Source organism: Budorcas taxicolor, chromosome 1 (genome assembly GCF_023091745.1).
Source record: "Budorcas taxicolor isolate Tak-1 chromosome 1, Takin1.1, whole genome shotgun sequence".
In the NCBI taxonomy this organism is placed as follows: Eukaryota; Metazoa; Chordata; class Mammalia; order Artiodactyla; family Bovidae; genus Budorcas; species Budorcas taxicolor.
Window position 1 is genome coordinate 145,087,658 of NC_068910.1, and position 26,959 is coordinate 145,114,616.

Below are 26,959 nucleotides of genomic sequence, written 5' to 3' on the forward strand. Positions count from 1 at the left end.
GTGCTCTTAGGAAGACAGATAAGTTAAGGTGCTTTAATCAGTGCCCAGTTCATAGTATTCTATAAAAGTAAACTGTCACTTTCATTATTATTACTGATGAAAGCGTGCTGACCTTACCAGCAGCTAGTCGCTGACCACAGCTCTGTGGAGGAATAGAAAACTTCCTACTACCCTGAGTAGAAAAGCGCGACTCCAGAAAGCAGCCAGGTCTGGTTCCAGGTTCCAGCATCAAGGACTCTTGGCGCCAGCCAAGTGTTTCGCAGATCGCGAAAGAAGTACTGGGCCGCTCTAGCAATGTCGTGCGCCAGGTCTCGGTGGTGCGAGACCTCGCGCTTGCGCAGAAGGTGGGCGACGAGCGCTGGGCCGGTCTGGCGCGCAAGGCACGGCCGCGCCCTGAGAGGTCCCGTGGAACGGCCCGTTGCCTTCGCAGGTAACCGCTCGCGGGCCCACGCCAGGGAGGGAGGAGAGGGACCATCTCGCTTCAGGCTCCGGCTGGGAAGGCAGCCTTTGCGCTCGCCAGGTTTTGGGTCCTCTACAGACCCTATTACCTGAGGCTTCTCTGTTCCCGAAGTCTGATCCGGGCGCTCTCGGGCTGCACATCCCGCCTCCCAACCTGGACCGCGTCCTACCCTGGACAGCGGATGAGGTGGCGGCGAAGCCTCGGGAGGACGGCCTTGGGCCTCACGCTGGTCTCCCTTCCTGAAAAACCAGGATCCCAGGGCATCCCAGGGAAGCTTTTGAAGCGGAAAGGAGCTTCCGTTTATGTTTATGAATTTAGCCGTCCGGAATTTCGTGGTTAGAATAGAGGGTTCGTCTCCATTGAGCTTTTGATTGCTCGCTATAGAGACAGGTGGACTATACTGGAGCGGACCAAGATCTTCCTCACAGAACCTGCATCGTCTGATTTTACTCAGAGAGTTCGAAGATAGCCGTCATCCACCCTCTCACACCCTTTCTGGGGTTCATGCTTCCATGATTCTTCACCTGGCCCTTACGTGGCCCTCCGTTTAAGACCACTCATTCTGGTAATTCTCGTCTGGATTCACTCCCACTTTCCAGATTCTCCTAAAACTGGGTTCCTAAAGTATTAATATATATATTTGTAAGTAGCTCAGTTCTGAAGTCAGATTGACTTGAATTCTAATCCAGGGTTCTCTGCCAACTCAAGTATGTGACTCTAGGTAAGTAACTCACTTAACTTTTCTAAGCCCCCGTTTTCTCATCTGAAAATGGGGATAATATATGTATCTCTAGGTGATTGTAAGGATGAAAGAAGGTGAAGAGCATGAAATACTTAGAATGCTACCTGGCACATAATATGCACGTAATTTATGTCCGCTATTTTTTGAACGGAGAATTCCCCGAAGAAGCACAGCTTTCTTAGAATCAAGTGCCAAACAAAAATAGCAGTAACACTTTTTTTCATCCAGTCATAAAATGAAGGTTTTTAAAGTAAGGTTAATGCTGAGGCGTGCTCGATGAAAACCATTGCTTGGTCAGCTGATGGAAAATTTTATATAATCATTTTGGAAAGCAGTGGACATATATGGCAGGAACTTGAGAAATGTCAATTACTTCATTTCACAAATGCACATTTGAAAATTTTCTCTGGGAATTAATCACAAGCCAGAATATATGCAGAAAGGTGGTAATTATAGCATTATTTATAAAAGTGAAAACATTAAACTTTTTATCGCAGAAAAATTTCACATATATAAGAGTAGAATAGGTAAGTGAACCCCCATGTGCTCATCATCCAGCTTCAACAATGATCACTATTTTGTCTGTCTTGTTTTTGTGAAAAAACTTAAATTTACAAGGTGTCTGAAAATAGAACAGTTGAGTAAACTGGAATATATTTTTTCAGCTTTTAAAATAATAAAAATTGTATTATACAATGCAAAATATACAGTATTATCACAACTATGAACATTCAAAAACCTGTGTAGAAAAAGGAAGGAAGTACAGTAAAATATTAACCAGTTTCCCTTTGGTGGTGGGCCTATGGATACTTTCCTCCCCTTCCATTTTTAGATATTTAATAAATATTCCATTAAAATGGTGTCTTGTTGTTACAACAAGCAATGAACCAACAAAATCTAAAAATATTGCTCCTGAACTAAGGACAATAGAATATGCCAGAGCAGGTTAACTGTTACGGAGAATAAAGGTGCTTTAATTTCCTGGGTCAGTTTTTTCGGTTTATGTTTACATGAGCGTTCTTGTCTGCCACCTCGTGCTAGTGCTTGATGTTGCACTCATATTGGCAACTAACACACCCAATCTTTAATCAGTCTCATCCTCTATATGTAAGTGATTGGACTTTGAAATGTTATTCCTCTTATTTTGATTAGTGTTTGCCCTCAGGGTAGAGCAAGATTTCTGGTGATAGGATGGCTCTTTTTTTCCATTTCTTCTTTTCTTTATCCTGAGCAGGCATCTATATCTCATACCTCACGCATTTATACTCTTCCTAGAACAACCACTTTGAACAAGTCAGATGGTTTTATCACATTTTTTTCTTGCTCAAATAGATTATGATGAGATTTGACCAAAAAATCTATTCACTTTTTAAACTGACCTAATACATTTAAATGGAGAAGGCAATGGCACCCCACTCCAGCACTCTTGCCTGGAAAATCCCATGGATGGAGGAGCCTGGTGGGCTGCAGTCCATGAGGTCGCTAAGAGTGGCACACAACTGAGTGACTTCACTTTCACTTTTCACTTTCACACATTGGAGAAGGAAATGGCAACCCACTCCAGTGTTCTTGCCTGGAGAACCCCAGGGATGGGGGAGCCTGGTGGGCTGCTGTCTATGGGGTCGCACAGAGTCAGACACAACTGAAGTGACTTAGCAGCAGCAGCAGCAGTACATTTAAAAACAGTTAAGGGAGAGGTCACCTTACAAGAAAATGTGTAAATGAGTTTTGTTTCAAATTAGTTTGTAAAGAAACTTTGTTTCCTAGGTATGCAAAGAAGCCTTTTCACGCAGATGTCCTTAGAGATAATATGGATCAGTCCGGAGTTCTCCTCTGGGTGAAAGCAGAACCCTTTATAGTGGGTGCCTTGCAGATTCCCCCTCCTTCCAAGTTCAGTCTTCACTATCTCAGGAAGATATCCACCTATGTGCGAACACGGACCATAGAGGGAGGTTACCCACGCCTGTCTTGGTCTACATGGAGGCACATTGCATGTGGGAAGCTGCAGTTAGCTAAGGATCTGGCATGGCTTTACTTTGAAATGTTTGATAGTCTTGCAATGAAGACACCAGAGGAGCGCCTGGAATGGTCTGAGATTCTGTCCAACTGCATATCTGAGGATGAAGTCGAAAAGCAAAGAAATCAGGTATGAATTTATATGTATGTGTGTGTGTGTTTACTTTGGGAAATAAACTATTTAAAATTTTTGTACTAACTGTAGAGTGTGCAAGTTTTAGATTTTAATGACCATGTGCTCCCAAAGCACCATTTAAGTTTTAGCATTTCCAGTTTGGCAGTATTTAGTGAATTAGTCCTTACTTAGCAATCCATACCCATCTACTTTCAAAGTGATAATGATACAGAAACCCTGTAATTGGAAGAGGGAAATATTTTCATTGACCTTAAAACTAATATTGAGGTATGTGGGTGCTTATGAACTGTTGACCTGTTACAGTAAGAGCACCTGCCTATTTTTAAGTGTACATCTGCTGTGTGCTGGGATTCAAAGATGATTAGACTAGCAGCTCTGCTCTCACGGAGCTTATAGACTAGTAGGGGAAGCTGGTGTGTGTAAAAAGGTGCTATTTAATAAACATTTCTTCAAAGAAGACATGCAGATGACCAACAATGCTAATTATTAGAGAAGTGCAAATCAAAAACCACGTTGAATTCTACTCAGTACTCTGAAATGACCAGTATGGGAAAAGAATCTAAAAAAAGAGTGGATATATGTGTAACTGATTCACTTTGCTATGCACCTCAAACTAACAGACCTTGTAAATCAACTGTTACTGTATTACTCAGTCGTGTCTAACTCTTTGTGACCCCATGGACTATAGCCCACCAGGCTCCTCTGTCCATGGGATTCTCCAGGCAAGAATACTGGAGTGGGTTGCCATTCCCTTCTCCAGGGGATCTTCCCAACCTAGGGTGCGAATCTGGGTCTCCAGCATTGCAGGCAGGTTCTTTTCCATCTGAGCCACTAGGGAAGCCCAAATCAACTATACTCTAATAAAAATTGTTTAATAAAAACCACTTTGAGGTATTACCTCACACCATTCAGAATGGCTATCATCAAAAAATCTACAAATAATAAATGCTGGGAGGGTGTGGAGAAAAGACTACCTTCCAAACTGTTGACGGGAATGTGAATTGGTACAGCCACTATGGAAAACAGTATGGAGGTTCCTTAAGGTAAAAATAAAGCTACCATATAATCCAGCAATCCCACTCTTGGACCTACATCCAAAGAAAACTCTAATTTGAAAAGATGCATGTACCCCAGTGTTCATAGCAGCATGTTTACAGTTGCTAACACTTGGAGGCAACCTAAGTGTCTGTCAACAGATGAATGGATAAGCAAGATACATATATTAATTACTCATCATAGAAAAGAATGAAATCATGCCATTTGCAGCAACATGGATGATCCTAGAGATTATCATACTAAATGAAGTAAGACAGAGAAAAACAAATATGATACCACTTCTATGTGGATATAGAAAATAGTACAAATGAACTTATTTGCAAAACTGAAACAGACTCATAGACATAGAAAACAAACTTGTGAAGAGGGGAGATAAATTAGGAGTATGGGATTAACAGATACACACTACCATATATAAAATAGATAAACAACAAGGATCTGCTGTATGCCATAGGGAACTATATTCAGTATCTTATAATACACTATAATGGAAAAGAATCAAATGTGTGTATATATAATGGAAAATAATCAAATGTGTATATATATAATGGAAAAGAATCAAGTGTGTGTGTGTGTGTGTAACCGAATCACTTTGCTGTACACATGAAATTTAACACAGTATTGTAAATCAACTATAATTCAGTTTAAAAAGTACTATTTAATAGTATAGAATGTACAGTAAAAGTATACATAGAGTACAGAAACAGAATAGAGAAGAGAATAATTAATTCTGGTGATGAGGAAAGACTTCACAGGGAAAGTATATTAATCAGAGTAAGCTTGTTACAGTAACAAGTGAGTCCAGCATTTCAGTGGCTTAGTGCAATAACATTTTATTTCTTACTCATGCGGCAGTCCAACATAAGGCATCTGGTTGGATGAGTCTCTAGGCTGCTGTTGTCTAAGCAATGACTCAGGGGTCTAGGCATCTTCTGTCTTTTGGAGCCACTATTGTACTAGTCTGCTTTGCTGCAGTTAAAAACAAACAAAAATGAAATTCCAGTGGCTTACAGTAACTGGAGTTTATTTCTTGCTTATTTGACTTTTAGTTTGCACTTTAGTGAAGGTTCTTTTCCAGGGTCTGGCTCTGTTTCTGCCCATTTGGGGACTCAGGCTGAAGAAACAGCTTCTGTGAAGGTCATACCTGTCTTATGATAGAAGGGAAGAGCAAAGGAATAGGAGAAAAGTTTTGACACCTCTTAAAAATTTTGCTCAGATGTGACATAAACAGCAACTACTTTTGTTCCATTGGCTAAAGCCTTGTCATATGTCCATGCCTGATATTATTAAGATGGGAGGGAATCTGCCTCATAGGAAGTAGGGAAATCCTGTGGCCACGGGTAGAGCCATGTAAGCCCCTTGGAAGATGAGGAAGTGAACAATTGCAAATAAAATACAGTTTGCTATGGCCATGCCCACTAGGGCCTGAGTCCTTCAGTTCTATTCTTTGGGAGGCTTGAAAGTGGTATATGTAAATCCACCCATATTCCATTGATTGTAACCCAGTTATGCCATATCCAGTTTCAAAGGAGGCTGGGAAATGCCATCTAATTGTGTGCTCAAGGAGGGAAAGGTATTTAGTTAGCATCTAGCGAGACTCTACCACATGAAATAATATCTAAACAAGGTTTTGGAAATTGAAAAAAAGTTTGGCAAACAACCAGGAGGAGAAGGGCATTATAATTAGTTGTTGTTCAGTCGCTAAATCATGTTCAACTCTTTATGACCCCATGAACTTCAGCACTCCAGGCTTCCCTCTCCTTTGCTATCTCTCAGAGTTTGCCCAGGTTCACGTCCATTGCATCAGTGGTGCCATCCAACCATCTCATCCTCTGTTGCCCCCTTCTCCTCCTGCCCTCAATCTTTCCCAGCATCAGGGTCTTTTCCAGGAGTCCGCTCTTGGCATCAATTGGCCAAGGTGTCGGAGCTTCAGCTTCAGCATCAGCCCTTAAACATTTATTGAGTGCCTACTATGTGCAGTAGCGAGTGCTGTGGATACAGAGATGAATAAAACCTTCAAGAAGCCCCAGTGTTTTTTGAGTGCTTACTATGTGTGCTAGTTTCTGGGAACATAAAAATGAAAAAGCGATCTCACAGTCTCATGGAGAGGCAGGTATATGGAGAAGTAATGACAGTATAACAAATAATTATTAAATGGAAGTACTAATATGCATAAAATCAGGAAATTGTGTTGAGTGAAAAAAGTCAGTCCCAAAAGATGACATACTGTGATTCCATTTATGTAACATTCTTGAAATGACAAAATTATGGAAATAGAGAACAGAAAAGTGGCCAGGGGCTGAAGAAGGGGTGAGGGAAGGTGGGAAGTCAGTGTGGCTATAAAAAGGCAACATGAGGGATCCGTGTGTGGATGGAAGTGTTCTCTACCCTGACTGCATCCATGTCAATACCGTGTCAATACTATTGCACAATAGTTAGGCAAGATGGGAAATTGAGTGAAGAGTACATCAGATCTTTGTTCTTGCAGCTGCATGTGAAACTACAGTTACCTCAAAAGGTTTAGTTAAGAAAAAAACTTAAAAAAAAAGGCATAGATTCATGAGGTTCCATGTTGACTGCTGATTTGAACAGCTAGGTTTAGGTGGTTCTGAGAATCCATATTTTTAAATTCCTTAGACTTCATGATTTTGAGCTGTGTTGGCAATCAGGGTGAATATAGCTGTAGTCCTAGAGGTATTATTACTTCACTTTTTTGCCTCCATTGTATGTGTATGGGAATGGGTATATGAGGATAATCATGAGCTTCAAACCATATCTTCTTCAAATAAGAAATGATTTAGAACATTTGTCAGGCCAGTAGTAGTTTTTTTTCAATCAAGCACTTTTAAAGAATTTGATGAAAACCTGAGGCCTACTCCTCCACAGAATACCATACACCAAAAAATTACATACAATTTCAGATGTTGCCCTGATATCCTAAACTTTGTTGATTAGTTTATGATTATGTTAAACTAACTTCTGTGTCTTGATTAAATTTCCTGCCTTTCTACTTTTTAATTCAAATTACTAAGGTTTTTTAAATATAATTTTAAACTTTTGAAATAATATACTTCATAAAAGAACATGCTTCATGACTCTTGGGAGAGAATATCAATGGCCATAGATGCTACATAGCTTTCTGAGAAGATAAGTGACTCCAGGTTAATTAGTTTTAGACACTCCTACATCTGGGTACCAGAGACATATGTATCCAATGCTAGAAACATTTTTGCATTTGTCCTTTTAGGATCAGAACACTGTTGTGAATTTCTTTTACTATATCTACTTAGTTGTAGACTAGTGGTTGATGTCATTTTAGGACATGGGTTCATCATTTATTTTCTTCTTGGACAGCTTTCAGTGGACACCCTGCAGTTTCTGCTCTTCTTACACATACAGCAGTTAAACAAGGTCTCCCTGAGGACATCTTTGATTGGGGAAGAGTGGCCTAGTCCCAGACACAGATCTCAGTCTCCTGACCTGACTGAAAAATCCAGTTGTCATAATAAGGTACTGTTTAAATTATGGTCTCTTTCTCTGAAAGGGACAATTTTCGAGGGAGATATATTGCCTTCATTAAATATTACTTTGAGTAACTTATATAAGACAGAGATTTGCTGGCTTGTTTTGTTTTGCTTTTTTTCTTTTTTTCCTATTTATAAAACAAAATCAACATGTGCAGTCTCAATCAACATCGAGAAGTGATTTCAGTCCCTTCAATGACACAAAAATCACTTAGATAATTTTCTGGCAAATCATTTACTTGACTCTTAATTAGTGTTCACATTTTTGCAAATGTTGATGAATTCGATTTCACATGATTGTAGACAAGTCAGTTAACTTCTCTTGCTTGGCTTCTTTTCTCTACATGGTGATGATAATGCCTACTTCTGAGTGGCTGTGAGAATTCAGTAATACACAGCACATGACTTGTTGCGCAGTAAGCACTGGTATATGATGACTTTAGTTTGTGTGTGGCATCTCCCAGCAACCGACTGGACCAGGGATGGACACTTGACTAGAGTAACCCATTCCTTGGCATGAATTTGAAATTGGTCTGATTTGAAATGGTGACCGTGGCCCAAACAATACCCCAAGGAGTTGAAGAAATTACCAATTGGTGATAGGTATTTGAGCTGGTAGCTCATGTGGCATTGAGACCAGCACAGCTACCACATTTGTGAGTCACCTGGAGTTATGATGGATTAGAAACTCTGAGGGAATCAGAGAAAAAGAAGAGAATGGAACAGATATGCAGAGCGTCCTGGGAGAGGAAGAGGTTCTAACTGGCTTTCCAGTTCTGGTTCTGATGAGGCCTCCCTGTAATTCCATTTGGGAGATGACTATGTGTCCCTGCAGTAAATCTCCCTTCACTTGAATTAACTTATATTCCCTCTGCCGGTGAAAGTTACTACCAGCCAGCCACCCATGCTCTCTTTATCACCACCCTTACCTACTTAGTTGTCAAGCCTTACTGATTCTGATTCCAAAATAACTTTAAAAAGTTGTCTTTCTCCTTCTTCTTCTTCTATAGGTCCTAGTGTCTTTTTTTTTGCTTTTATTTCTGGTATTAGATCCTACTTGATCATCCTGCTTTTAATCTATAGCCCACCTACTACACTGGAGTTTCCAGAACACAGATCAGTTGTATCCATCTCCTGTCAGAACTCCATCAGTGAATTCTCACTGTCACTGTTGTTTGCACCCTTGTACTCTTTGGAGTCCTCTCCAGCCTGCTTACTGTGGGGGAGGGAGATGCAGCAAGAGGGAGGAAGAGCAGGTGAGGTAGTGGGCAGCTCTGCTTTGAAGTGTTCTCTAACATCCAAAAGAGAGTTTATTCAAAAGAGAAAATGGTATAGCTGTGTACAAAATAGTTTGAAAATCTCTGGCACACACAATGAAGCCCAGAGACCTTAGTATTTCATGCAAGGCTTTTGCTGAATGGATGCTACCTACCATTTAACCTTCCCCTGCCACTTCCCCAGCATGCTCCCTTCACCCCACCCAGAATTTTCACTTCTCTCAACATAGCACGTAATTTTACTCCTATGAGCCTTTGGATGCAGTTTCCTAAGGCTAGAATGGCCTTTTTTCCCGATCTGTTTGCAAAACTACCTTTGTCAATCAAGAATCTATTCAAACAGCACTACACTAAGATTTGTTTTCCCCAAATGACGTTCTTGTTCCTCTCCTGCCCGTAGAACATCTTTCAGATCTCTGCTATAGGTCTTATCTCATTGTGTTTTACTTTATGTTGTCATTGCACTACACAGATGCTGAATTCCTTGAGCACAGGAACTATGTCTTACTCAATTTGTAGAATTCATCACGTAACACTGGTCATATCACATAGAGGTGATCAAAAAATATCTGTCAAATGAATGAGCCAAGTTATTAGAACGTCCGCCAACTCAAAGCTTATTCCCAAAGTAATAACTTCTTTTAAATCTGACTACTGTAAGATCAGTTGCCTTTTTTCATCGGATTTTGAAATTAGTTCTGTGATTTGAGAAGGTAAATTAAAAAAACCTAGTGCTTCATGAAATGTTTTAGAATATTTACTAGCTGTGTGACCTTGGGCAAGTTTCTTTTTGAATCTCCATTTCTTCATCTGTGAAGTGGGCATGGTAATGGCATCTAATTTAAGACTGTTGCTAGGACTAAACAATGATAAAGTTTCTTTAACAGTGCTTGGCACACACTGCAGCTTAGCTATTAGTGTTACTTTTGGATTCTTAGGTAGGATAGAATCTCTTTATATCTATCACATGCACAGAAAATCTTTATAAGTTTTGTATAGTCACCTTGAATGCTTTTGGGGGGATGAGGCAAAGTATAAACATAAAACAATTAAAATATAAAAGTTTCAGATCTCACTGAGTCTCTTTGTTCTGTTGAGAGTGCTTTCTTTTGATATTTTTTAGAACTGGAATGATTACAGTCATCAGGCTTTTGTCTGTGATCATCTGTCAGATCTCCTTGAGCTGCTTTTAGACCCAGAGCAACTTACCGCATCATTTCATTCAACCCACAGTAGTCTAGTCTCTCGGGAAGCTGTTGTGGCACTCAGCTTTCTTATCGAAGGTACAGTGAGTGGAGCTAGGAAGATATATCCGCTTTATGAACTTGCACTGTGGCAACCACTGCATGCGGAAACTGGCTTCTCAAAGACCTCTAAGACCTTTTCTTTCTACAAGCTGGAAGCCTGGTTGAGAACCTGCTTGACTGGGAATCCATTTGGTACATCTGCTTGCCTCAAGTCTGGGAAGAAATTGGCTTGGGCTCACCAAGGTATTTATTAATATCTTAATCTATATTAAATTGACTGACAGGTTATGGAATCTAGTATTTTCTGGTATATATCACACATCTTTTGTGGAAGACCTCAAGAATATTGCTACTATAAAAGGGAAAAAGGGGAACATCTCTATTGTAAATGACTTTTTCTCAAGGCAGCAACAATCTCAGTTGACTCATTAGTCCAACTTGCTTTGGTTGCAACTAACAGAAACTCCAACTTCAGTTAGTCCTTTCTGTGCTCTACTTTCGTCTTTTCTGGCTTGTTTTCCCTCTCACTCTCATGCTGATTTCCTTGAAGCTTTTCCATTTTCTGTGCCGCTTAGCAGAAATTGGCTATTCTGCAGTTATACCCTCATAGAGTTGTTGCAAAAATGAAGTTCTTTTAGCTATACAGACACAGGCAGACTAGCTATTTCTGAATTAGAAATTTAAATTCATAGTAGAGAGAATTTGGCTTTGGTTGCAAAGGTATCTACTTCTGAGTGTCCAGTGATGGCTAACAGGATAGGTTCAGGTACTGTATGACTTCTTGGGGCCCAGGTATAAGTTTTAAGAGAAGAGGGCCTCAGAAGTAGGTGCTACACTAAGGCAAATGCCAGGCAGAATTAATAGGAAAAAGCTAGAATATGCTTTCAAAATCTCTGAGTTTCAGAGATAAAGAGAAAATAGTTTCCATGCAAATGTTAAAAAAAAAAAAAAGCAGTTTTGTATCAAATTTTTGTAATGCTAAGATTCAGAAAATGGTTGAGCAACATCTATAATGATCCAAGTATTTTACATGCAACCAAGTTATTGCTCTAGCATGAGGTCAGACTCTCAGGTATGTATGGCTTCTATAAACAGGAGACACTATATAATTGTTGATGCTGATAAAAGAAATATAGGTGCAAGTAAGTTTTTAAACATTGTTAGGGTAAGTACTAGGAGGAAAAAGGACATCTGATCTCTTAGGATTATAAAATGTGTAGATAGTAGGATTACAAATAATTTTTATCTTATTTTACTTATAGTATTTAAAAGTTTTCTACAGTAGCCATATATTAATTTTCTAATAAAAGAAAACAATAAGAATTGTTTTCAAAGAAGAATAGTGTACTATGTGACCTCTCCACATTTGGCAGTTTTCTTTACAAGAGTGGTCCTGATGGCTTGCAGGGAAGTACAGTCTGAGAAAGCAATGACGTCATGGTGAGACTGTGTTAGGAGGGCAGCCTGCACAGAGTTTTTGAGTGTGAGTTTGTGCAAGGCAGCCTGTCTGAGAGGAAGATGTACTCTCAGTAATGATCCTGAGAGTAAAGACATGAACCTAAATAGAATGCATGGAAGGATGTGGTAAGTAACTTAGGAGAAGTTCAGAATTTGTATTATGGCAGTTTAAAAAGAATATTTCAGAGTTGGGATGATAAATTAAGGTGAGTTGGGGAAGATATTTGAATTGCGTCAACTCTACCACTTACTAGCTATATGGCCTTAGGCACGTTACTTAACTTGAAGAGTAGACATGAAAAAAATCTTAGATCTATAGGCAATCTTGAATGGATTGTAGATTTCACCTTTTATTAAAAAGACAAAAAATTTAAAATTTGGCAACATACAGAAAAGCACAGAGTGTAGTATGGCATACACCTCTTTACCTGACACCCAGATCGAACACTTCTTAAACCTGTTATGTATCTAATTTTAGACATGTGGACATGTAGATATGTATAAGCTCATTTGGATGATGGGTTTCCTTTGAAACTATCTCGTTTGTATTTTTCTTAAATAGTTGAAGGGACAACCAAGAGAGCAAAGATTGCCTGTAATACTCACGTGGCCCCAAGGATGCACCGCATGGTGGTGATGAGCCAGGTTTACAAGCAAACGTTGGCCAAGAGCTCAGATACTCTGGTGGGGGCACATGTAAAGATCCATCGTTGCAACGAGTCTTTTATATATCTGCTCTCTCCCTTACGGTAAGCAGTCTTCATAGTGTTCTGACATTGTTACATCTTCTTTAGAATGGGGTTGGTCCTTTTATTTGTCATCACAGAATAATATCATAGTCAAATGTTTTTTAATCTTGTTCAAAGGAATTTACCTCATTTTTCAGATCCGTGACAGTTGAGAAGTGCAGAAATAGCACCTTTGTCCTGGGCCCTATACAGACTGCTCTTCACCTCCACAGCTGTGACAATGTTAAAGTCATTGCTGTTTGCCATCGTCTGTCCATCTCGTCGACGACAGGTTGCATCTTTCACATTCTGACACCTACACGCCCCCTTATTCTCTCTGGGAACCAGAGAGTAACTTTTGCCCCTTTTCATACCCATTACCCGATGCTGGAGGACCACATGGCCAGGACCGGCCTTGCTACAGTGCCTAACTATTGGGATAATCCCACGATTGTGTGCAGAGAGAACAGCAGCCCAAGTGTCTTCCGACTCCTACCACCATGTGAATTCTATGTGTTTATTATTCCATTTGAAATGGAAGGGGACACAACAGAGATACCTGGGGGTCTTCCATCTGCATATCAGAAAGCACTGAGCCAAAGGGAAAAAAAGATACAGGTCTGGCAGAAAACTGTGAAGGAAGCTCGTTTAACAAAGTGAGTAGTTTCTAGAAGTAAGTAGTAACTTGTCTTATGTAAAAGGCCATGGGAAAGCAAATTAATCTGCATGCATGCTCAGTCTCTCAGTCGTGTTTGGCTCTTTTGTGACCCCATAGACTGAAGCCCGCCAGGCTCCTCTGTCCATGGAATTCTCCAGGCAAGACTACTGGAGTGGGTTGCCTTTTCCTACTCCAGGGGATCTTCCCAACCCCCAAACCTGCGTCTCCTGCATTGGCAAGTAGATTCTTTATGACTGCACCATCTGGGAAGCCCCCCAAATTAATCTGCACATGTTTATAATTGTGCTAAACAAACAAAAAAGACAAAATGTGTCTTTTGTTAAGGTCAGTATTCCAGGTACTGTTTGGTTGGGGGATGGGAGCAAGTGGATACTCTAGTATTAGACTCCCTCCTTTTTTTTTGGTATAGTAAATTTATTTTTTTTATACACAAAAAAACACTTTGTATTGGGGTATAGCCAGTTAACAATGTTGTGATAGTTCCAGGGGAACAGAGAAGGGACTCAGTCATACATAATACATGTATCCATTCTCCCCCTAAAATTCCCTCCACCCAGGCTGCCGCATAACACTGAGCAGAGTTCCGTGTGCTATACAATAGGTTTTTGTTAGTTATCCATTTAAAATATAGCAGTATGTACATGACCTTCCCAAATAGACTCTCTCCTCTTAAGAAGCTTCAGTTTAACTGGCAGATATAAGACTTAAATGAAGGACCGTATATAAGGTCAATCATAAATGGATTACTTTTAGTTTTTAATTTTCTCCTCTGCACTATATTGGTGGTTTTCAAATGGTTGTGTATCAGGATCATCTAAAGAGCTTGTTAAAAATACAGGTCCTGGCTCCTCTACTCTACAGATAGACTTCCCAAAAGTGGATTCCTAATGCTGGTCCATGGATTCATGCCAGTTTTTGTCAAAGTTCCTAATTAATAGTAAATTGTGAAAAATAAGTACAGTGTTTTTAAGTAGTGCTAAATTTAGTCAACTTAGAATACTGTCTTTTATTCTGAAATTGTTTCTTTCTTACTTTGTAGGTACTGAAGTATCTTGTTTTTAATAACATGCTTGATATAATAGATGCTTATGGTTTATTATGTCCATCACAAAATTTTATTTCAAGGGTACTTGTCTTTAAACTCCAGGAGCCAGGGACACACTATATATAAAGTATATATAAAGATTCAGAAAACATGAATGTGGGTAGTTGGAGAAGATTGATGGAAAGAATTTGTGTTGGACATTGAAAAATGAGCAGAGTTTGGATAGGAATTGAGGGTTAGGCAGAATACTTGAAACAGCATTAGAGGAACAGATGTGGAAGTAGAAGCAGACTTAAGGTGTCCTGGAAATCAGTTGCTTAAACAAGATTCAGGGTGTGGATAATAATATTTAAACTTGTATGAGTAGATCAAGCCACATAATGTAGAATCTTGCATATCAGTCAATAAGAGTTAGATTTATGTGGAATTAAATAATAGAAGGCATAAAAGGGTTTTAAACAATGGAATGAAGTTCAGAAAGCCATTTCATTTATTCAGGAACATTTATAGAATGCCTGCAATATGCAAACCACCTTATTAGATGGTATGGCAGATAAATGTGATTGGCACATATGAAGATGCTCTGACTAGATCTGAAAGAGGGAAGTCAGGGTGGTATTACAATATTCTAGACTAAGAAACTGGACTAGAGTGGAGATAAAGGGTGTGGAAACCAGAAATATTTTGACAGGAGGCTGAACTTGGTACAAGATTTTCTAAAAAAGACAAAGATGACTTCAAAAATTGCACTCCAGTTTAGACACCTTTGATCACTTTTCTTCTGGACAGAATAGCATGTACAACTTAAAAAGTAGTTGGTGCTCAGAATAATTATGAAGTAATTATTTAATAATTAAGTAATCATTGTCTGTACAATATTTTGGTGTTTAATTTTGTTAGAGATGTTAGGAAAGATAAGTAGGAAACATTATAGTACCGCAAGATGGAGGGGTGCTTCTTCTACAACATTGTCCATTTGGGAGCTGGAGCTAGTTTGAGAAGAGGGTATCAAGTTCTTTTGGAGGCTGTTTACATGAAATGTCCTATATCCTAATAATGTCTTGATCCTTAAGACTTAGAAAAACTCTTACTTTAATAATTGGATTCCATTTGCTTGGTATTATTTTTCCTGATTATCATTATCTTGGAAAATAGCAGCCATTCTAAAAATGTTTCTATTTCTCATGATCCAGAGCTGTGATTTGATGTGTAAGTAGGACTGCCTATTTTAATTAGATCTCTTGATTTTATTGGATGTTAAAATTAGTGTTGTTCTTTGGACAGCATGTCTGTATTGTAGTGGAAAGTACTCTGACTCAGGAATTAGTACAGACCATGCCGCTTACTGTATGACACTGAAGGTGTCATCTGATCTATCTCTTGGCTATTTCACATATATATAGAGTGTATTTTCTACCTGATACGACTGATATAAAGGTTCATTAATAAAGATAACTTATAGTAATGATGCGTGTATAAGACACTGTAGTGGTGTGTCCTGTACCATGTGTAATAGTGTGAGTGTAAGACACCCTGCTTAATGATGAGTTTGAGAGACACATCTTCTAGGTGAGATTGTTTACTCAATGTCTGAGACGTGACCTGTTAGAATTAACTTCATTCTAAGAGAAACTGTTGAAAAAAGACTCGATCCAGCCATCTAATTTTCTGGATGCATTTTTGTGGCATATGGATTAAGGAAGGAAGTATATAAGATATACTTACACACTTGCATTTAGATTCTTTTCTTAAAAATCTTTTTGTTTTGTATTGAGGTATAGCAAATTAACAATGTTGTGATAGTTTCAGACGGACAGCAAAGGAACTTAGTCATACATACACATGTATCCATTCTCCTCCAAACTCCTCTCTCATCCAGGCTGCCACATAAAACTGAGCAGAGTTCCACGTGCTATACAGTAGGTCCTTGTTGGTTATTTCATTTTAAATATAACAGTGTGTACATGTCCATCCCAAATTCCCTAACTGTCCCTTCCCCTCATCTCTCCTACTGGCAACCATAAGTTTGTTAGTTCTAAGTCTGTGAGGCTCTTTTTGTTTTGTAAGTAAGTTTGCATTTAGCTTCTTCAAAATAGTTGCTGGCTACCAAAAATATAAACATCGGTAATAGTCACAACTCATGCTTTATCTGGGAATCCACTGTAAAAATACTGCTGTTATCTGTAATAAACATTCCACTTGGTTTGTATCTCATGGATTGAGCCACCAAGATACTAATAATACGGATCAGTCATGTTCAGCTTAGCAAAACAATGCTGATGACCATAAAAGTAAGTGAGACATACTGAGCACTTACTATGTGCCCTGTACTGTTCTAAGCACCTTCTATGTATTAACTCATTTCTTCTTCCTAACATCAAGGCTGTATATTGTCACCCTGCTTATTTAACTTATATGCAGAGTACATCATGAGAAATGCTGGGATGGATGAAGCACAAACTGGAATCAAGATTGCTGGGAGAAATATCAATAACCTCAGATATGCGGATGATACCACCCTTATGGCAGAAAGAGAACAAGAATTAAAGAGCCTCTTGATGAAAGTGAAAGAGGGGAGTGAAAAAGTTGGCTTTAAGCTCAACATTTAGAAAACTGAGATCATGGCATCCAGTCCCATCACTTCATGGGAAATAGATGGGGAAACAGTGGAAACAGTGGCTGACTTTTTGGGGGGCTCCAAAATCACTGCAGATGGTGACTGCAGCCATGAAATTAAAAGATACTTACTCCTTGGAAGGAAACTTATGACCAACCTAGACAGCATATTAAAAAGCAGAGACATCATTTTGTCAACAAAGGTCCGTCTAGTCAAGGCTATGGTTTTTCCAGTGGTCATGTGTGGATGTGAGAGTTGGACTATAAAGAAAGCTGAGTGCTGAAGAATTGATATTTTGAACTGTGGTGTTGTAGAAGACTCTTGAGAGTCCCTTGGACTGCAAGGAGATACAACCAGTCCATCCTAAAGGAAATCAGTCCAGGGTGTTCAATGGAAGGACTGATGCTGAAGCTGAAACTCCAATATTTTGGTCACCTGATGAGAAGAGCTGACTTGTTTGAAAAGACCCTAATGCTGGGAAAGATTGAAGACAGGAGGAGAAGGGGACGACAGAAGATGAGATGGTTAGATGGCATCACCAACTCAATGCACATGAGTTTGGGTAAACTTTGGGAGTTGGTGATGGACAGGGAGGCCTGGTTCATGGGATCACGAAGAGTTGGACATGACTGAGTGAACTGAACTGAACAATTCCTTATCACAGATGAGGAAATTAAGGAACAGAGAAATTTAAGTAACTTACCCAAAGTCACACAGGAGTCAGGATTTGCATCTAGTCAGCCTGATTCCAGAACCTAGGTTCTTAGTGTCTCTACTGTTTTCTGTGAACTATTATCATATATAATATAATCATTATAATGATGTGATATAAAAGTGGATCATTGGAAAAACATTCTTTTAAAGCCATTCTGTTGTTTGGACGCTGCTGGTATTTAGATGCCTAGATTTTCTCCCATGTACAGAAAGCTTATACACGTGCAGAATCTGGAATGTGATAAGGCACTTAACACATGTTAACTGTGAGTTAGAGTGTCTTCAAGTGGTAAGATCCTTGATACCAATAGAGACAAGGGAAAGCACACAATTTCACCTTGGGGACATGGAAAGACAGAGGAATTATTTGCTAAGTTGAACTGAAACTCCCAACATCATCCTTTTAAAGTGATTTGGTTATATCATTTCCTTACTGTGGCCCCTCTCACAAGTCCCCATCATACTTGAAACAAAATGCAATATAAAACCTTCATGGTACCTACCAGGCCCTTTCTGCCTCATTTTTCTGCCATTCTTCTCCTTATTCACTGTCCTCCCACCATAATATGATCTTACTTACTCATTGCCATCCAGCCATACACCACCAGGAATGTATCTGTAGAATAAAGTTGGGTATCATTACGTATTGCAAGGAGGGAGAGAATTAGTTACATCTCCATAAAAGCATGTTTAAAAGAACTGGTCATTGCATTTTGGCTGTAATAGATGATTTGGGGGAGGGTCCTGTTGTGAGTTGGATGCAATCTGGAAGTGAGGGTAATTCTGTGATTTGGTATTATAATAATTTTTATATTAAAGAAGAGAGGAATGAAGGGGATAAAAATGTGATTGTAGCTTTTTCGCAACGGGTTTGCTGCCAGGACACAGGTGTCGTGAAAACCACCGTTAAACCTAAGCCAAAATGGGAAAGGAGAAGACCCACATCAACATTGTTGTCATTGGGCACGTAGATTCAGGGAAGTCTACCATGACTGGCCATCTGATCTACAAATGTGGCGGGATTGACAAGAGAACAATTGAAAAGTTCGAGAAGGAGGCTGCCGAGATGGGAAAGGGCTCCTTCAAATATGCCTGGGTCTTGGACTAACTGAAAGCTGAACGTGAGCATGGTATTACCATTGATATCTCCCTGTGGAAATTTGAGACCAGCAAGTACTATGTTACCATCATTGATGCCCCAGGACACAGAGACTTCATCAAAAACATGATTACAGGCACATCCCAGGCTGACTGTGCTGTCCTGATTGTTGCTGCTGGTGTTGGTGAATTTGAAGCCGGTATCTCCAAGAATGGGCAGACCCGTGAGCATGCCCTTCTGGCTTACACCCTGGGTGTGAAACAACTAATTGTTGGTGTTAACAAAATGGATTCTACTGAGCCACCCTATAGCCAGAAGAGATACAAGGAAATTGTTAAGGAAGTCAGCACCTACATTAAGAAAATTGGCTACAACCCCAGCACAGTAGCATTTGTGCCAATTTCTGGCTGGAATGGTGACAACATGCTGGAGCCAAGTGCTAATATGCCATGGTTCAAGGGATGGAAAGTCACCCGTAAGGACGGCAATGCCAGTGGAACCACCCTGCTTGAAGCTCTGGATTGCATCCTGCCACCAACTCGCCCAACTGACAGACCCTTGCGTTTGCCTCTCCAGGATGTCTATAAAATTGGTGGTATTGGTACTGTCCCTGTGGGTCGTGTGGAGACTGGTGTTCTCAAACCTGGCATGGTGGTCACCTTTGCTCCAGTCAATGTAACAACTGAGGTGAAGTCTGTAGAAATGCACCATGAAGCACTGAGTGAAGCCCTTCCTGGGGACAATGTGGGCTTCAATGTCAAGAACGTGTCTGTCAAAGATGTCCGTCGTGGCAGTGTGGCTGGTGACAGCAAAAATGACCCACCCATGGAAGCTGCTGGCTTCACAGCTCAGGTGATTATTTGGAACCATCCAGGCCAAGTCAGTGCTGGATATGCACCTGTGCGGGACTGTCACACAGCTCACACTGCTTGCAAGTTTGCTGAGCTGAAGGAGAAGATGGATCGTCGTTCTGGGAAAAAGCTGGAAGATGGCCCTAAATTCTTGAAATCTGGTGACGCTGCCATCGTTGATATGGTTCCTGGCAAGCCTATGTGTGTCGAGAGCTTTTCTGATTATCCTCCCCTGGGCTGTTTTGCTGTGCGTGACATGAGACAGACAGTCGCTGTGGGTGTCATCAAAGCAGTGGACAAGAAGGCAGCTGGAGCTGGCAAGGTCACCAAGTCTGCCCAGAAAGCTCAGAAGGCTAAATGAATATTATCCCCAATACCTGCCACCCCAGTCTTAATCAGTGGTGGAAGAACGGTCTCAGAACTGTTTGTCTCAATTGGCCATTTAAGTTTAATAGTAAAAGACTGGTTAATGATAACAATGCATTGTAAAACCTTCAGAAGGAAAGGAGAATGTTTTTGTGGACCATATGTTTTGTGTGTGGCAGTTTACGTTATTAGTTTTTAAAATCAGTACTTTTTAATGAAAACAACTTGACCAAAAATCTGTCACAGAATTTGAGACCCATTAAAAAAAGTTTAATGAGAAAAAAAAAAAAATGTGATTGTAAAAAAACAGCAGTCACTCATTAGCCAGGAAAGGGTAATGCTCAGTCATTTTTATGGTTTGGATCACAAAATGTTTTTGTTTTTCATCCAGACCTGAGATATGATTATGGAGTGGTTTTGTTTTTGTGTTGATCTAGCATCATCCCACAATGATCTTGTCTGCTGTTGGTGTGCTGTGGGATTATTTATGTTTAACAGAAGAGCACCACAACCAGGCCAGATCCAGGCCTAGCTAAGCCTAGGTGCTAAGCCAACTCCTGGCTATTAGGAACTTCTCTTCTCTTGCTTATCCTCAACATGTTAAATATTCTTTCACTTTTGAGCCTTTGCAGTTTTTGTTCCCTCTGCCTGGAATGTTCTTCTCCAGATATTTATTTTTCTTAATCCACCACTTCATTCAGATTTCTGCTTAAGTGTGATCTTAGGTGTCTCCTGTCAGTCCTTTCTAAATTAGCATTCCCAATACTCTCAATTTCCCTACTCTGCTCTGTTTTTCTAACTACTTAGGTTCACACACACACACACACACACACACACACACACACACGTTATTTATTACCTATATTCCCTACTAGAATATGCAGTTAACGAGGAGCACAGACTACATAGATCACAATGGGAACCACTCCCTCTGGAGTCGTGTGGTGCAAACCTGCCTGGACAGAGGCCACTTCTCTTTCCTTTACATGTCTTATCAGTCAGAACACTACTCAGCATCACTGGTCCTCAGTAAATATCTGTTGAGTGAATGGTCACAGTAGAAAATATATAATTACTGACAAGTCTTTACAAAGAGAGAATTGTATTTGACCAATCTTTTTTTTTTTTGGTGGTGGTGATGTAGTATGTAGCACTGAACAAAGCAGTCATTCAGAGAGAACAAATGAATAACTAGAAATAATTTAAAATTTATCCTGTTAAAGCATTTTGTAACCACTTGGTATAAAATTAATATGAGTGCATTGTTTCTGCAATTTTAGGGATCAAAGAAAGCAGTTTCAGGTACTTGTGGAAAACAAGTTTTATGAGTGGTTGATTAATACAGGACACCGTCAGCAGCTGGACAGTCTTGTGCCTCCTGCAGCAGGCTCCAAACAAGCAGCAGGATAAGACTTCCTCTTCGAAACACTGGTAGGTATTTACAATGGCGACCATATAAATTATTTGGGGGAAATCTTGTAAGTGTGCCCCGCCCCCCCAAAAAACCCACACAGACTTATTATGTTACCAACCATTGCTATTTTTTCCCACTGCTCCCACCAGTATATACAGAATTGTAAATGCCCATGTTTACGACATTTTATACTGAGAAGACCAACCAGAATATTCAAACAGCACCTATAGCGTTATTAGCAAATAGAATAGCCAAATTTGTCTTTTTTGTCTCTTGCCTGACACAGTCCAAAGCTGTTCTGTACTTCCCTGTATATGGCTTTAAGGTTTACTCTTTCTAATACATTTCACCTCTATCCTGTAAATCCACATACTAGTCATTTAATTTAGCTAGTCTTTGTTAATTGTGCCTTAATAAATAACTAGAATTAATCCAAATGAAGGTTTGAATACTAATCTTTAGGAAACCTGCAGATTCAATAGAAGAGGACATAGATACAGACACATTTACTAGAAGTTGTTTAATCCAAATACATAGTATTTTTTTTTAATAGAAATTAGCTTATTTTGCTATTTGAAAGTATCTTTAAAGACTCACAACAGAAAAACACAAAGGACATAAATAGGTAGTTCACAGAAAGATACAAAGATCCTCACTTTCACCTAAAATTAGAAATGTAAGATACTATTTTTCATCTATCACATTGGCAAAGGTCAAAAATGTAATTTACAACATTAAGACATTTCACTTACCACTGAGCAAAGTATATTTGTGCAACCTTTTTGGAGGATAGTTTGACAAAATCAGAATTTAAAATGCACACATTCTTTGACTTTGTAATTTCACATCTTAGATTTAGCTTACAGATATGCAAAGATCTGTTTAAAGATCTGTAAAGATCTGTAGCATTATTTGAAATAGCTGTAGGCTGGAAACAAGCCAAATGTTTCTCAGTAGAGGGCTGGTGCCTGTGAACCAGTTCATTCATGCTTGGAATGCATCTTTAAAAAGAGTGGAGTATATCTACAGGTGTTCACCTTGAATGATCTATAGTGGAGTGAAAGTAAAAAGTGAGAAGGGGAGTAAAATGTTGCCTTGTGTGTTTGAGAAAAAAAGGAGGGATAATCCCACATATTTATATACTAATTATATGCTTTTAAAATTTCTGAAAAGTTATAAAGAAATTGTTAGAGTGTTTATCTGAGGAATGAGACTGGATGTCTAGGGTAGGAGAAAAGTTATTCTTAATTTTTATTGAGATATAATTCACATACCATAAAACTCACTTTTTAAAGTGAAGAATTTAGCAGCTTTGATTATATTCACAAGTTTGTACAGCCATCACCATGAACAAATCCAGAACATTTTCATCACCCTAGAAATAAAGCCCATATACATTGATAGTCAAGCCCAAATCCTCCAACTCTGATATCTCCTCTGCCCCCTGTTCCCAGGCAATCTCTAACCTGCTGTTTGTCACTTGACTTGTCAGTTTTGGACATTTCATATATTGATAAGTGGAATCATGCAACATATGGCGTTTGTGTCTGACTTCTTTCACTTAGCATAATGTTTTTAAGGTTTATCTATGTTATAGCATGTGTCAGTATTCTTTTTTATGGTTGGATAGTGTTCCATTTGGAGAAGGCGATGGCACCCCACTCCAGTACTCTTGCCTGGAAAATCCCATGGATGGAGGAGCCTGGTGGGCTGCAGTCCATGGGGTCGCAAAGAGTCGGACACAACTTAGCAACTAAACAACTACTATTAATATTCCATTATATGGATATACCACACTTTATCTGTTCATCAGTTGATAGACATTTGAGTTGCTTCCACTTGTTAGCTGTTGTGAATAATGCTGCTATATGTACTTTCATGTACAAATTTTTGTGTAGAGATATGTTTTTATTTATCTTCAGTATACAATACAGAGGAGTAGAATTGAAAGGCCATATGTTTAATTTTTTGAGGAACTGCTGAACTGTTTTCCAAAGCTGGATAGCATATTCTTTACTGTTTATACATTGTTTATATCTTCAGTATGTGTTACTTTTTATGAAAAAAGAATTTTACAATACGTCAATCGCTCAGTCATGTCTGACTCTTTGCAACCCCATGGACTACAGCACGCCAGGCTTCCCTGTCCATCACCAACTCCCAGAGCTCGCTCAAACTCACATCGAGTCGGTGATGCCATCTAACCATCTCATCCTCTGTTGTCCCCTTCTCCTCCTGCCTTCAATCTTTTCTAGCATCAGGGTCTTTTCCAGTGAGTCAGTTCTTCACATCAGGTGGCCAAAGTATTGGAGCTTCAGCTTTAGCATCAGTCTTTCCAATGAATATTCAGGACCGATTTCCTTTAGGATTGACTGGTTAGATCTCCTTGCAGTCCAGGGGACTCTCAAGAGTCTTTATGCTCAGCTTTCTTTATAGTCCAACTCTCACATCCATACATGACCGCTGGAAAAACCATACTTTTGACTAGACGGACCTTTGTCAGCAAAGTAATGTCTCTGCTTTTTAATATTCTGTCTAGGTTTGTCATAGTTTTTCTTCCAAGGACCAAACGTCTTTTAATTTCATGGCTGCAATCACCATCTGCAGTGATTTTGGAGCCCAAGAAAATAAAGTCTGTCACTTAAAATACTTAGTTAATAAATAGTGAGATTAAGAATTGAAAATCTGATGAAGATTATACAAAAGAAATGGGAACTATAAGAGGATAAAATTTTACTTTAGACTAATCCCCACTGCCTACTACTTTGTCTATATGTGAGTTTCTTTTCTTTATGTCTGTATGTGAACCTAAGATAAAAGGAATGTAGTTAACTTTTAACTCACGTTTTATCACTCTAAATTATCATGTGATTGATTTATGTGATGTTGCGAAAAGGATTTTTTCCTGTTTTTCCTTGAAGGTGACAGAAAATTAAGTGATTATAGTTTTGGTTTTTTTTTTCAGTCATTTTCAGGGTCCTGGCAACATGTGGATGAACAGAAAATTGTGCACATGTTGAGACTAAACTGGGAAGGTGCTTTTGCTGTTTGAGACTTTGGAGATTTTTCTTCCTATTTAAGACCTTTCTTTATGTTTCCTTCCAATTTCATTTGTTACTGTTTACATTGAATTTTAGTCTAAACTTATATTATATAAACATATTGTTTATAGAATATCAGAAGGCTCATTTTATGATGCTAAAATGAAAAAGTTGAAGACATTATGTTAATATTAAAATGACTTGAGTATTGATTTAGTAAACCTTACATTTTAAGTTGTGTAATGAAAGGGTTTCATCCTTTCAGAGTTAAATAAGAGTTTTATAGTTCTTTGTAAGTATTTAAATTGAAATTGCTATGCCTTTTAAAATAGAATTGAAATGAAAGTAGGACTTGTTGGAGTATAAATATAGCAGAAAAGCTTTTATACAAAGATATTTTAGTCCTTAGAGTATACAACAATGAAATTGTGTAGAATTTTTATTTTTCATTTTCTGCTTCAAATTTTCAATAAAACTCTAAAAAGTAATTTTCTCCTTTTGATTAAAAAATAAAGTTTTAACTTTAGGAAAGGTTTCCAAAGTCACTCTGTGCTGTTATATCAAAATAAAGTTTACATTTGATAGGAGAGTTGTGTTTTTAAGATAAAGGAAAAGTTTAATAAATAATCTGATTGCTGATAAATGTTGTTTCATATGCTTTGTGGTCAGTTAATTAGTAATTATATCAAAATTATATCTGTTATGAAGAGATAAGGAATATCTCTTATTTCTAAAGTGAAAATTAACCCTCAGAATGTTTTAGTTGGAGTTCTTGCAGTTTTTATTTTAAGATGAAATTTAACCAAGCAGAGCATTATCAAATAAACACTGGAGTAGTAGGAGTGTGTTTTGGAAATTGCTATTGTTAATAAAATTAATGGTATTAATTAGATACTTTCTTTAAAGTTTATAAAATTCAGAATACTAAGCACATAACTTAATACTTTATAACCCAACAAGCTTCATATCAAGGCACATTTGTCATTTTATGAACTAACCATAATATATCTGGGGTCATCCCATTTATAAAAAATTTGCTGGAGTCTTTGTTAGTGGAAAGATGAGGAAGGAGAACTTTTAAGAAGAGTATATTTGACCAGGAAAATTAAAATGGAGAAGACTTGATTTGTTGTTTGAGTTTCAGTTCAGTTCAGTTCAGTTCAGTCGCTCAGTCGTGTCTGACTCTTTGCGACCCCATGAATCGCAGCACGCCAGGCCTCCCTGTCCATCACCAACTCCCGGAATTCACTCAGACTCACGTCCATCGAGTCAGTGATGCCATCCAGCTGTCTCATCCTCTGTTGTCCCCTTCTCCTCCTGCCCCCAATCCCTCCCAGCATCATGAGATGTAATCTTATTCATAAAATCAGACTTATGTTAAATGCCAAAAACTGTTCTCTACACAGGTTCTAAGATGATAGCATGGCAGAGGAATGTCACCTAGCAGGCGGCAGGTCGGGCTTAGCTAAACCTTTGTGATGCAGGATTTCCACAGTAACTTTTGCTTCTTGGGCTACATATAGTAGCACCCTTTCTTATGGACTAGAATTTTGTATATATGTGTGTGGGTTGAAAAAAATTTCAGACTTAAAGGACAGTTGCAGGAGTGTGAATTCCCACATGCCCTATGTCTGGGTTGACCAATTGTTAACGTTTTGCCACATTCACTTTTGGAGAAGGAAATAGCAATCCACTCCAGTATTCTTGCCTTGAGAATCCTATGGACAGCAGAGTCCATGGGGTCACAAAGAATCAGACACGACCAAGTGACTAACACACACATATTCACTTTACCACCCTCTACATAGTGTTACTATTCTATTTTTGCTCAACAGTTTAAGGATAGGTTGCCCACATCTAGGACCTTAACTCCTAAATACGTTAGTATGTATTTACTAAAATCAGACATTCTTTTACATAATCATAGTACATATAATTAAATTCAGGAAGTTTTAACAATGGCACGATAGTAGTACCTAATATACAGTCTGTATTACAATTTTTCTAGCTATTCCTAAAATGTCACTTGTGTTGACTTTTCCCCCCAAACACAATATCATGTACTGCCATTAGTTGACATGTCAGTTTTATTGCTTTGGAACATGTTTTACTTCTGTTCAGAATTAGAGTGTGGTTTTTCAACTCCTCTCCTACAAGCTCTGTTGAAGTGAAAAAAAAAAAAAAGATATTGGGGATTTCAAGGTGGCTGCTTGCTAAAAAACCAAATTGCCCAGGTAGGAGGATCTTCTTTGTTTTTAATTTTGAAAAATTTGGCTGGGTTTTGGTGTCTTGACTCAGCAGAGTCTATAATGCAGCAAGGCTTGGTAAGCATTAAAGAGGGTACTGAAGCTTTCCTTTATTTCATAATCCCGATTGTTTTTCTAGAAACCATCAATAGCCTCTAAATGACTGACTCAATTTTTGGATCCTATTCTCATGACTAAGCAAATGTTTGATTTGAAACCAGCCCAGTATAAATGTCTCTGTGC

General features: G+C 38.8%; 1 protein-coding gene and 1 pseudogene across 2 annotated transcripts; both read left to right on the forward strand.

Annotated features, from left to right (window-relative positions):
* The first annotated feature begins 368 nt into the window (after positions 1–368).
* Positions 369–26,884, forward strand: TBCCD1 (TBCC domain containing 1). Of its 2 annotated transcripts, none has more exons than XM_052647112.1 (8): positions 369–430; positions 2,970–3,348; positions 7,765–7,920; positions 10,335–10,701; positions 12,479–12,665; positions 12,803–13,300; positions 21,296–21,446; positions 26,856–26,884. In XM_052647112.1, exons 2-7 carry the CDS (start codon positions 3,013–3,015, stop codon positions 21,423–21,425), a joined length of 1,674 nt encoding a protein of 557 aa, XP_052503072.1. In that variant the 5' UTR covers positions 369–430; positions 2,970–3,012; the 3' UTR covers positions 21,426–21,446; positions 26,856–26,884. The 2 variants fall into 2 exon arrangements, with proteins under 2 accessions (XP_052503072.1, XP_052503065.1); XM_052647105.1 differs by lacking the exon at positions 26,856–26,884 and adding an exon at positions 24,395–24,593.
* LOC128054492 (elongation factor 1-alpha 1-like) lies at positions 18,622–20,152 on the forward strand (annotated as a pseudogene).
* Positions 26,885–26,959: the final 75 nt, after the last annotated feature.